At 46.7% G+C, this 11,282-nt stretch overlaps 1 protein-coding gene and 1 pseudogene across 3 annotated transcripts; both read right to left on the bottom strand.

Moving 5' to 3' along the window:
- Nucleotides 1-346: 346 nt before the first annotated feature.
- Tgif1 (TGFB induced factor homeobox 1) lies at nucleotides 347-9,050 on the bottom strand. 3 transcript variants are annotated; one of them, XM_048806493.1, is made up of 5 exons: nucleotides 8,785-9,050; nucleotides 8,375-8,572; nucleotides 7,941-8,265; nucleotides 2,383-2,609; nucleotides 347-1,411 (listed from the first exon to the last, which is right to left on the bottom strand). In XM_048806493.1, the coding sequence occupies exons 3-5, from the start codon at nucleotides 7,954-7,956 to the stop codon at nucleotides 836-838; spliced, it is 819 nt and encodes a 272-aa protein (XP_048662450.1). In that variant the 5' UTR covers nucleotides 7,957-8,265; nucleotides 8,375-8,572; nucleotides 8,785-9,050; the 3' UTR covers nucleotides 347-835. The 3 variants fall into 3 exon arrangements, with proteins under 3 accessions (XP_048662450.1, XP_015338012.1, XP_048662449.1); XM_015482526.2 differs by having other exon boundaries at nucleotides 8,375-9,050; XM_048806492.1 differs by having other exon boundaries at nucleotides 7,941-8,125; nucleotides 8,375-9,050.
- Nucleotides 9,051-10,170: 1,120 nt separating this feature from the next.
- The window catches only part of LOC107139353, a 118,032-nt pseudogene continuing 116,920 nt past the window's right edge, over nucleotides 10,171-11,282 (bottom strand).

The following is an 11,282-nucleotide window of genomic DNA, read 5'->3' as shown; positions in this document are numbered from 1 at the left end:
TTGCTTTAAGACATTTTTCTTCCCCCAGCTTGGCCAGGTTTTAAAAAAATACAGGACAGATCACAGTAAGGATTTGGCGATTAGCTCAGCGCTGATTAAATGATTCATTTCAATTTGCCATTCAGCTCTAAGAAAAGATTTAAGGGCCTGCTATGCCTCCTATCAAGAGTAAATATCACACATCCTGTTTATACATATTGGCTTGTTGTCCACAGCTCTTCAAAGAGTCAGTGACACCCCCCTAACTCACACTCAGCCCCACCCCCAACTTCCTGCTCATTGGGGTACTGCATTCCTACTACTTAAGAGGTGCCTCCTGCAACAAAATACTCTGTATTACGACAACTTTTAAAGAAAATACTTTATTACGTCATGAAAAAAGGCATCGATCAACTAGATTCATACTTGTTTGAAAAAAAAATGAAAATTTTATTAATTAGACAGTATGTGGGCATCCTGTTCCACATGGGAATGAAAAGATGCAATAGGTTCTCAAAGTATTGCACAGTCTGAAAAAAACACCAACAAAAAAAAAGGGGAAGGGGTGGGAAAAAAAAATCACATGATATTGGGAGCCATCTCACATTATGAATAATCTACCAAGAAACATTTAAAAAAGAAAACCCTTTGTTTCTACAGTAGCTTTGAGTTTATAGTTCTTGGAATGACTGTATTCCATTGAAGACATCTCAGTAACAGGAAGCTTCATTTTAGCAATCCCATGTGCAAATATTAATAAAAAAATATATAAAATAACGCAATTCATCTCTTGCCATCACCACCCCCCTTGGCAATCATGACATTTTTGAGAACTGTTTTGCTTGAAAGGGGGGTGTTAAGCTGTAAGTTTTGCCTGAAGCTCCATCTCTGCAGCCCGTTTGAGTGCAACATCCACTAGAAGCTGAAATCCACTAAAATCCTGGTTGAGGTCTGGTGGAGTAGGGGGAGGAGTGTTGAAAAGACCGCTCTGAGTATTTGTACTCGGTCCAGACTTACATGTGTCCTCCGGATACATGAGAGAGGTGTCTGTAAAGTTGCTGGCTGCCATTTGCTGTATATCTGTGGTTTGTCCCATACCAACCGACTGGCAGAGAGGGAAAGGCACATCTTTCAATGCAGTCACAGTGGTATGGCAGATCACTGATGGACGAGGCAAAATTGATCCCGGGGACGATGGCTTGGGAGACAGGGGCCTCCCTAGGGTTGGGTTTGGTCCAGCTGTGCAGGAATGAAACGGGCTCTCCTCTAGAGCTGGCATGAAGTTTTTGATACCTATTGCAGCCTCCATAGAGCTAGCTTCAGAAACCTTGGCCCCACGGCGGGAAATTGTGAACTGATTTGGATCTTTGCCATCCTTTCTCAGCATGTCAGGGAGGAGCCTGCGTCGGGCGTTGATGAACCAGTTACAGACCTGAAATCATATTGGTACACTTTGAACATTTTCCTCATTCAATCAGCAAACAGGTTCTAGGGGTGCCTCTCTTTGAATGAAAGAAGGCGCAGAAAGGCTTATTTGGACTCACCAGTTATTCCAAGGTATTTGAACCCAGCCAAGAAAAAGAGCTACCTCCTGTCATAAATCTCCTTCTGCTTTGAATACAAATTTGCTTTGGGGACTCGTTATCTTTCAATCTCTTCAGGAGAGAGAAAAGATATAAATTCCCAAATACCTGAAAATGATTTTAGGGAGGAAGCTTTACCTTTAACTCTCCCCTTTTTAACCTATTACCTACTGCCCCAACACTTGAGTTAATCAACTACAGGAAAACCTTTCCTGTATGAGAAGTGCCACACCTCCCCAGTAACTGATTTTTCCCAGTTCAAATGACTATGTCAACAGACATAACATGAATTACCTCACTGAGGTCTGTCCTTGTTTAAATATCAAACCAGTTTCCTGGGCAATAGAGTAAGGTTTAACCTCCGTTTTATGTTTGAGGGCTCTTTTTTTTTTTTAATTTTTCGGCGGACACACATCTTTGTATGTGGTGCTGAGGATCGAACCCGGGCCGCAAGCATGCCAGGCGAGCGCGCTACCGCTTGAGCCACATCCCCAGCCCTGTTTGAAGGCTCTTTTAGGCATTAAAGGAAATGCTATCTGACAGATGACTGTCAAGTGTTTCTGTGTTCTCTAAATAGCCAACTATTAGCTTTTAGCGCTATAACGTTTCCAATAAAAAGATATTTCTTCTTTTTTTTTTTTTTCAAGTGGGGAGGAGCTGAATGACTCTACACGCAGGAATGCTTTGAAATGACTTTGAAAATGAAAATTCATGTGTGAGGGCCTCAGAGGCAGAGTAGCATGCACAAGACCCTGGGTTCAACCCCTCAGCATTGGGAAAAAAAAAATGAGTGCAATAACCTTGTGCTCTCTTTCCTTACCTGTAGTGTGGACAGGTGAGTTTGCTGGGACAGTAATGCTTTTTCTTGCTCTGAGGGATAGGCATTGTACCGGTGCTCATACAGCCAATCCCGCAGAATCTGAACAGACTCCTTGGGTAGGTTACCCCTTCTCCGTCTCTTGCCTGAGCCAGCTGAAGAGGAAAGGTCCAGGGGTATGTCCATGCTGTCCTCATCCTCCGTCTCACTGCCAGATGCTGCAACAACACCTAGAAAAGCACAAAGGCCAGCTGTCACTTGCTTTTTATCACCAGGGCAACTATCGCAGAGCTCATTGATTCTGACCAGTCAGTGTAATTGTATTTTTTCAACCACTGAAAACGAAGCAAAAGACCCGTGTTTTCTGCCCTGAATTACCAGGGTACCTGTAAAAGTCCTCAAGAGTAATTTGACTAGCTGCACATGGTAGATTTTCAATGACCAGATACCTTTTCTTAGGCACTGTCCTCTAGGACTTAACTTCTCACATTCTTTTTTTTTTTTTTTTTAAATGTTTATTGTTTAGTTATTGGCAGACACAGTACATCTTCGTTTGTATGTGGTGCTGAGGATCGAACCCGGGCGGCACGCATGCCAGTCGAGCGCGCTACCGCTTGAGCCACATCCCCAGCCCCATCACATTCTTTTTTGAGTGATGTTCAGAAGTCTTTTGTTCAATCCATTGGGAGAGACAAACTGAATAATTTGCCCCTTTTGAAACAAGAAGGGTGCTGGGCAGTGGGGTGTGTGTTTAACAAGCTTCTGTTAAAAGTCATTCCTAACTAGAAATAAAAGGCTAATGAATATGCTAATTTACATCTTAAGTGTTAATCTTCCTCTTTCCATTAAAGGTTTGAAGTAAAAGAATTGCTATTTTTCCCCCCAATGATATAAGGAGGACAAATTACCTAGCTGGTACTATAAAATACTTGTTAAAAATTTCTGCTAATTCCATGATCATTTCTTATTCATCACTACCTATATTTATGCAGGATTAGAACACCTACTTTCAATGGTCACTTCATTAACTACAACCACTAGTTTTCAAGTTTTATTACATAAAAGTATTTCTTTACTATTAGTACTCTAGGAAGACTTCAAAAGATGCCTGAAACTGAATTAACTTAAAACACTGCATAAATTTCGACTGCTAGTTTAATATGAACCTGCAATATCACATATCGATTAGCAGGGTTCAATACTTAAAATTCTTACATGACAAAGAAAACTAAGTATGCAACCCCCAAAGGAAGCTCTTTCTGTTGTAAGTACTTTAATCCTACCAGAAATTTTAAGAATTCACAAACCAGACAGAATATTTAAATCAGCTACACAGAATTCAATAAAAATTCAGACCGGCCCAACTGTTAAACATCATTTTTAATTAAAAGAATTTAAATAACAAATGCTATTAATCTCACCTTTCAAAACTATAACTGGTAACTGTGAATGACTAGAGAAATATTCTTTGTTGGGGGAAGACAATTTTAAAAGTATACATAAATTACAAACTATAAGCATGCTTGAAAATATCAGTGTTTCTGTATTAGAGATTAATTTTTAAAGGTATTACATTTTTAGCTTCATATATATTTTTTTTCTTCTGTAACTTTGGTTGAAAAAAAGACCCAATTTTAACTGAATAATAGAAAATAAAAACAAAATGTTCTTCACAGTGATATACCATATAATGTATTTTTAAGGAACTTTTCAAAAATACACCAACTGATTGGCTTTACTTGGTGACACAGTTTTGGACTGCAGGGGGCAGAAGGTGCTGGAGGGCGTTCCTACAGGAAAAGCAAAAAGCTCTAAAGACAAAGTAAAGCAAGTTCTAACAAAAGAGATGAATGATTTTGCAAATTCACTGTAGCTCAAGGATTAACAATCATCAGTACCCAAGAATCCTAAGTTTTAACTGCTATGTGTTTGAATTTCCCCTCCCCTAAAGATTTAATTAAGCTGTTTCTTTTTTTAAAGTTTAAAGAAAGGGCATATTGAAAACTGAAACTGCTTTCACTGCTGAGAAGTTGAGAAACTTTCAAAACCCATACTGAAATTTGTGTGAACTATTAATAAAATACCTTGAGATTATAAATGATTTCCTGTTTCACGTTTGCCCTGATAACTAAGGAAATCACTTCTAAACACGTGTCAAGTTAATTGAATAACTAAAGCAAATTTGAATAAGGCAATTTGTTTAAACTCTCCAACGTCTGAAAGCTTCAAGGCTTTTATTTCCCTCTTCCTTTTTTTTAATCTGGAAAAAAGTGTGGAAAATTGCTCATTGAACAGTGAATTCCCAACTGTAAATTGGTAATAACAAAGAGTTTGAAACAAGCAAGTAAACAACAACAACGGAAAAGAATAAAAAGCTCAAGAGTGTCCTTTGATCTGCTTGCTTCATTTGACAAGAAGCTTGATCTTTTCCAATAGGTTAGTGACATACAAAAGCAGGTTTCCGTTAAGCAACACCAAACTAAGGCAAGACTTCACTCTGTTCTCAGTTCATTTTGGGGGTAGAAAAATGAATGCCAGGCCTCTGGATTTCTTAACAAATATTTTCAATATGTGCACAAAAGCTGAAGTAACAGGAAGTTAAAGCCTTCAGTGCCTTGGCTTGGGCCAGCTGATATTTCACTGCAGCTAAACCACGTTTATTGCTGTCAGGACTGTTTTCATTAAAACTCTCCCTCCTGATTGTGGCTCAACTTGGAAAAACAAAGACTTTTCCTCGTTACTCATTTCCTACAGTAACAGAGCTTTTGAAAAGTTTCCCGGTTACGATTTGTTTCCAAACGTCCTGCTTTGCTTACACTTTAAAAATTGTGGTGTAGGAGGGGGGCAGTGGTGGGTGGGGAGAGAGGAATCAAAAGCCTTTTACTCTATCCACATACAAGGAAATGCTGTTTAGAAAGCCACAAGATGGCTCGTGGATCCCACGGCTCTGAGAAGCAATCTTGCTTCTCTGCACTTTCTTTTTCTGAATAGCTCTGAAACATCAAGGGGGAGGGGGACTGAGAAGGTGGTGGTGAAGTTGGATTTTTAAAAAAATGTTAAGAATCTAGTAATAAGACTAAAGGAAAGTTTAATAATTAGGTAAAGGCAAATCTAACCTAACTAACGAGTCTCCTGATCAGAATACCTCCCCTCTGGAGAAGCAAACAGGAATCCAATTTAACACCCAAGTTACTAAATCCACTGTGCGCTTGGCCGCCCCCAAAGAGCGATCCTAAAGCAACATGATCAGGAACTGGGACCAAAAAGACCGGGAGCATTTTCCTTGTCAAACCTTCCTTCTGCCTGTTTTTAACCCACTTTAGGTGATCTTTGGGGGCCGTCTTCAGTTTTCTAAGAGGACACATTATCATCACACGCCGGTTTACTAAAACCCGTACCCTGAAACTGAACTGAAAGTGCCTGTGTCTTAAGGAAACTTGAAAACATGCTCAGACTTTTCTGTAGACAGACAATAGGCCGAGACTGACTTCTGGAGCCCTACCGGAGCGGACAGGCAAGACTCCCTTTCAGCCCCAGGTAATCTTGGACAGGAGGAGGCAGGACCCGGAGGCTCGCGGGGAGAGGGAGGAGCCCGGAGGAGAGCAAGCCGCTTTTGTTCGGCTCCAACTGAAAACCGCCTGCAAACTGTTTTGAGTTAGCACGAGCAGAGGACCTCTGGGGCTTCGGGTCACTAGAGAACTAAAAATGGGGTCGTGGATCCCACATCCTCAAGGTGCGGGTCCCCGATCCCGGACGATTTGTCAGGGAAACCTAAAATGGGAAAGAAAACCCCGGCAACCTCAGCAGTCTCTGCTACCCTTCAGGGAGCCGAGAAGCAATTGCAAAGTTTCCTCTCCAACACGTCACCTTTCATTGTTTCCATGAGTCGGCGCAGAGTAGCAGATCCTCGGTGCGCCCGGGGCTGGGGACCACGGATTCCCCCANGGGAGGAGGGAGGGGTTCGGGGGTGCCTGAGCCGGGAGGGTAATCACAGCGGCCCCCGCCAGAGCTCAAACAATGGGGAGGGGGCCGGCGGAAGCCCAGTTTTGCATTCGGCGCACTCGAACCACTCAAACCCTGAACCCCCTCTCCCCACACCTTATGCTGGCAAGTCCTATCAGAACCCAGAGCGCCTCCTATTAAGAGTGTAGATCTGTCAGCCTAGTATCAAGGATGACACGGCTTTGCAGAGACACCCGGACGTTCCCCGCGCGTTTTCTCAGCACCAAGTTAAACGTCCCCAACTGTAAACGCCCACGTTCTCACTCTGTCCTGCGGGGAGGGGTCCGCAGGGAGTTCTACTACCAAGTGGCACGTTTAATGTTACTCTCACTGGGGAAGCCTGGAGGGGGGGGGACAGGGAAGTTCCGCGTGCCTGAGTCTCCCACAGAAGCACATCAACAGAACTCTAAGGTAAAAACACAGCCAAAGGAACCCTACAGGGAGTGCGGCTGCCCCTTCCGAACCTCGTTCCGTTGGAATTGCAGTTGCTGTCCCTTTCTGAAAGAATGTGGAGTTACCAACTCGAGGAAGCTCCCGAGCATGCGCAGCAGCGCCCCCCGCCCCCGGTCCTTGGCTTCCCCGAGCGATTAACTTCTGTTTTGAACCACTCCACATAAATCACAACAGAAAAGCCAACTCTAGTCCACGACGGAACACTCAGGGGACCTCCCAGCGAGGGACTCAAAAGTTAACTTCAAAAGAGACTTTACAGTCTTTGACCTTTCAGGTGTTTTTCCCCCCCTGTGTATTTTGTTTTTAAACCAGACAGACGGCAAGTTTTAGTTGTAAACCGTCCAGAACGCTTCGTGGAAACAATGACAGCCTCGCTCTTTGCACTTACAACCTAGCCTGCTTGTCACACTTGGACACATTTTGACTGCATGCAGCTTTAAGCAGCTTGCCCGGTGTCCTAACTCCTCATCTTGCCCCAAATCCATCGTGGGAAAACTTAAAAGCTGGGAATTTTTTAGAAGTCTAGCTTTCCAAAGCCATGTACGCCCAAGGGCGATGTGGGGGTCCGGGATCACATTCCTTTGATTGTGAAAAACATCTCATCCCTAAAAAAGGGTACCAGGGCCCACTGGGTCGTAGGGGCCCCGGAACCGAACTTTCACACAAAGGCACCGCGGCCTTGGTAGCTCCGGATCCGGGCCAGGAAAAGCTAGGTGGGGTCCCCCGACACCGACCCCACACCCGCCGTCCGCCAGACAGAGCTAGCAGCCACGCGGCGGCTGGGCCAAGCGTGGGGTGTTGGTGGAGACAATGAAACTTGGAGGCGCACAAACAAGGCGCTGAGCGTTGATTCTTGACAACGTGCCAGCAGCGTGGAGAGGCTCGGCTCCCCACAACAGCCCTTCGTGTTGTGTCTAGAAGGAAAACAGCAACTGCCGTTCCAGACACAGCCTCAACAAAGAGAACGGCCGCCGCTCCAGCCCTAGAGCCCCTGGGCGGAAAAGTCCACCAAGTCACTTTCGCCCCCAGTCTAGCGCAGCGCGGCCCGGCCCGCGTGTTTCTCTGGGACTCGCAGCCCCGGTGCGCACAGCCCGCGGCCGCCTTACCTTTCTTGCTCTTCATTCTGTAACTCCCCTCCCAGCGGAAGGCAATGCTGGGGTCTCGAGGGGCCAGGAGCCGGGACACAGCGGGCAAGCCGTCGTCCTCCTTCACTGCAGACTCTCCAGCAACTTATAGGACGTGCTCCAGCCGTTATTGCTAAACAAGGCGCTTGGATCCCAGGCGCCTGCTCCTTGGGTGGAATTCAAGTGACACTTGGGCTTCCTCCTGCCGGGATCTTCTGGCAGCCGGCCGGGGGCTCTCCCTCACCCAACTCGCTCCCCTCCCCACTCCGCTCCTTTGTTCCCGGCTCCTGCACGGCGCACCTCGGCGCTGTCAGAGTGAGAGGCGAGGAGGGAAGGTACAGGAGGTCCTGCCTCCGCCCCCAGCCGCCCGCCCCGTCCCCCGCCCGTCCCACCGCGCCTCCGCCCCTCCCCCGCACCTTTCAGCTGGGGTGGACTGGACCGAGCAGCGCGGCCGCTCTGACCTGGCCACTGTCACCCGTCCCTCACAGGGGTGGCGGACCCTAGAAACACTATCACGCCTGCCTGCTGCGCGTGCACCGCCCGCATCCCTCGCCCGGCGGCGGAGACACCAGCTGAGAGTTCCGGGTTTTTCCTTTGGGCCTTTCTTCCTGAGGCTGGCGAGAGTGCGTTTGGTTAGGAAATTGCAACAGATGGGAAAAAGGACGCCCCCTTCTTCCCCTCCTCCACCCCAGGGAAGAAAAGACTCGCCCTCTTGTTTTTGACAGCTGCCCCACACTCCTCAGTCCCTGCTTGAGCCGCACAAGACAGCCGCTTCTGATTCAAGGGGCGGGGCACAAGAGGAAAAGTATTCGGGACAAGAACCAACTTCTTCCAGAATGTGCGGCTGCCATTGACACGCGGGCGCGGCGCGGCGCACCCTTCTCCTCCCGGGGCTCTTCCTCCAACAACGACAGTCGGAGGTGGGGGGGTGGGGATGAGACAGAAACCCTAGGCGAATGTCTGTTCCCCCGGGCTAAAGCTGTGAGTTCCGGATTGGATTGCAAGGCAGTTTCGAAATCTAACACGTTGCGAATAGACACTTGTCATGCTCACATGCTCTTTAAACGTCTCTGTCTGGGGACTGCCCGGGCGCGCGCCCGCCCTGCTGCTACTCGGCCCGACCCCTCCACCCCCGGACCCCGGCAGCTGCCGCCTTTATAGCAAAGAGGCGACCACGCCGTGACTGCTCATCCGTTTTGGTAAACAGTGTCTACTTTTAGGACTTAAATCCCGCTAGGGGACCCCTCCTCCCCTTCTGTATTTCAAACAGAAACTAGCCATTAAGTAAACACATGTTCCTGTGGGTTTATTTTGGTTGAGTTACGAGGACTCCAACAGGAGTTCCTTGATGAAATTCCCCTTTTAAAAGACCAGATGCTGTTTGGCTGATTTCTAGACACGCATGACCTCTCCTCTGGGTCTAGTTTTTTTTTCGCGTGGGTATGTCCCGTTGTTCTGAAGCAAAGCAAATGAACTGTCATACACCACGGTTAGACTTTCTCCATCACTGAAAAAGAAAAAAGAAAAAAAAAAAAAAGACACCCTAAACGCAAATCAGCCTAGTAAAAGACGTCAGCGCCTGGGTCTGTCTCCAGTTTCGGCTCTGTGGCTGTTTTTGTTTTGTAACCTCGTTGGAGATCCCGGTAGGAGAAAGCTCCGTGGAAATAAGGTTAAACCCGAGAAGGACTAAAGCAGCCAAAGAATGACTAAACTAGACTTTGGAAACTGTTTCAGGATTACGCTGAAAATTAAAGCCAGCCTCCTTTGCGCCCCCTTCCGAAAGACACCCCCGCCCCAAGAGTGCGTTACGGCCAGGGTTTAAAAAGCTTGGGTGGTTTTTCCAATTACAGGACTTAAAATGAATCAACAAGGAAAAAAGCGTCACTATAAGAAGGCAGCAACCTTACGATTTTTTTTTTTTTTCCTTCTGTGGTTTGCCGACTGCTCGGCCCAGAAGAGAACACACATCTAAAAGCACGGGAGGCAGCCAGAGGAGGGAGGACAGGGTCCTGGGGAGAAACCACCAGCCTGGAGCTAGCTTGCAACTGCCTGGAGCCGAGTTCCTTCGCCGGGCCTGGCTGCAGATGAATCAGCTGCTGCGCCCTAGTGCGGGACAGATGTGGCGCGGGGAGGGGGCCGGCTTGCCCGGCGCCCGTTAGAGGGCCGCCTAGTTATTTCATTTGAAGGGTTGTTTGTTGCTGGGATTGGTGGCTCATATCCGCTCGGGAACCAGGAGAGGAGGGAGGAGAGACGCAGGGAGGAGGAGCCGGGGGCCAATGCCGCAGCGACTCCGCGGTCTGAGCGGCAGGATCCAAGCCTGGGACCGGACGGTTACTGCGGAGACGCTTTGTTTGCTAACTTCGAAAGCGCCTTCGGTTGCCTCCACTCTTTCGAAGCCACTCTACAAAACAAACCTTCGGTCCGTTTAACCCTCCCCTTGCCTGCTTTCGGCAGCCAGAGACAAAAATGTTTCCTTCTTCCCGGTGGTTATCCTTGGCCACGGGGTGGCTCTCATTATGTACACAAAGGTAGCTTTACTTTGGTCTAAGTGAATTTAGCTAATTAATGCGATTCTCCAGCAACCGAGATGGAAACCTAGAGTCAAGGGAGTTTACAGCTTGAAAACAAACTTTACAGGGCAAGGGGGAGGGGTGGAGAAAAATAAAAAGCCTCTTTCAAATTATAAGGAGGAGGAAAACGTGGAGACTTAAACTAACCTTGGCTAGAAAGCCAGCTTGCAACGCACACCTTTTGCTCGAAGCAGTGTTTATTAAAGCTGGCGGGATGCTCCCAAAAGAAACATAGGCACAATTCTATGATGCAGCTGTAGCTTGATAGCCTCCCTGGTGCATGTCACCCCACTCCACCCCCAACGCTAGTGCCAAACTTATGAGGAAACCAACCCAAAAAAATGATCTCTGAACTCCAGCAATTGCTTTAGGATATTTTTTGCTTGCTTGCTTTTGTCAAGGTGGAAAAACAAGTTTCCGTTCTGGCTCTGTCAGTCTTTAAAGTGTCAGGGCCTCTCTGTAGAATCGATTCAGTGACTTTTAAGATTCCAATGCTTAAAAAAAATTATGTGGACTCACATTTGCTACATATTATTTGCTGAATCCATCTGAATTTTCATTGGATTGGGAAATTGCCTGCCTGAAATTGAGACGTTGCAGGTTTTGGGGAAGGCTGCTGATAAAAAAATTTTCACCATTTTTTTTTTCTTTTCAGGCACACACGCAGTTCCATTTGGTGTCTTATCTTTAGAAGCTGCCTCAAGGCCAAGCAAAGAAACAAGAGTTGTCATTAAGTTACTTTTCACAGCTTGCA

The sequence above is a fragment of the Marmota marmota genome, unplaced genomic scaffold (assembly GCF_001458135.2).
Source record: "Marmota marmota marmota unplaced genomic scaffold, marMar, whole genome shotgun sequence".
NCBI lineage: Eukaryota > Metazoa > Chordata > Mammalia > Rodentia > Sciuridae > Marmota > Marmota marmota.
The sequence above is the reverse complement of the archived record's forward strand: the minus strand, read 5'-3'. Positions and strand labels throughout refer to the sequence as shown.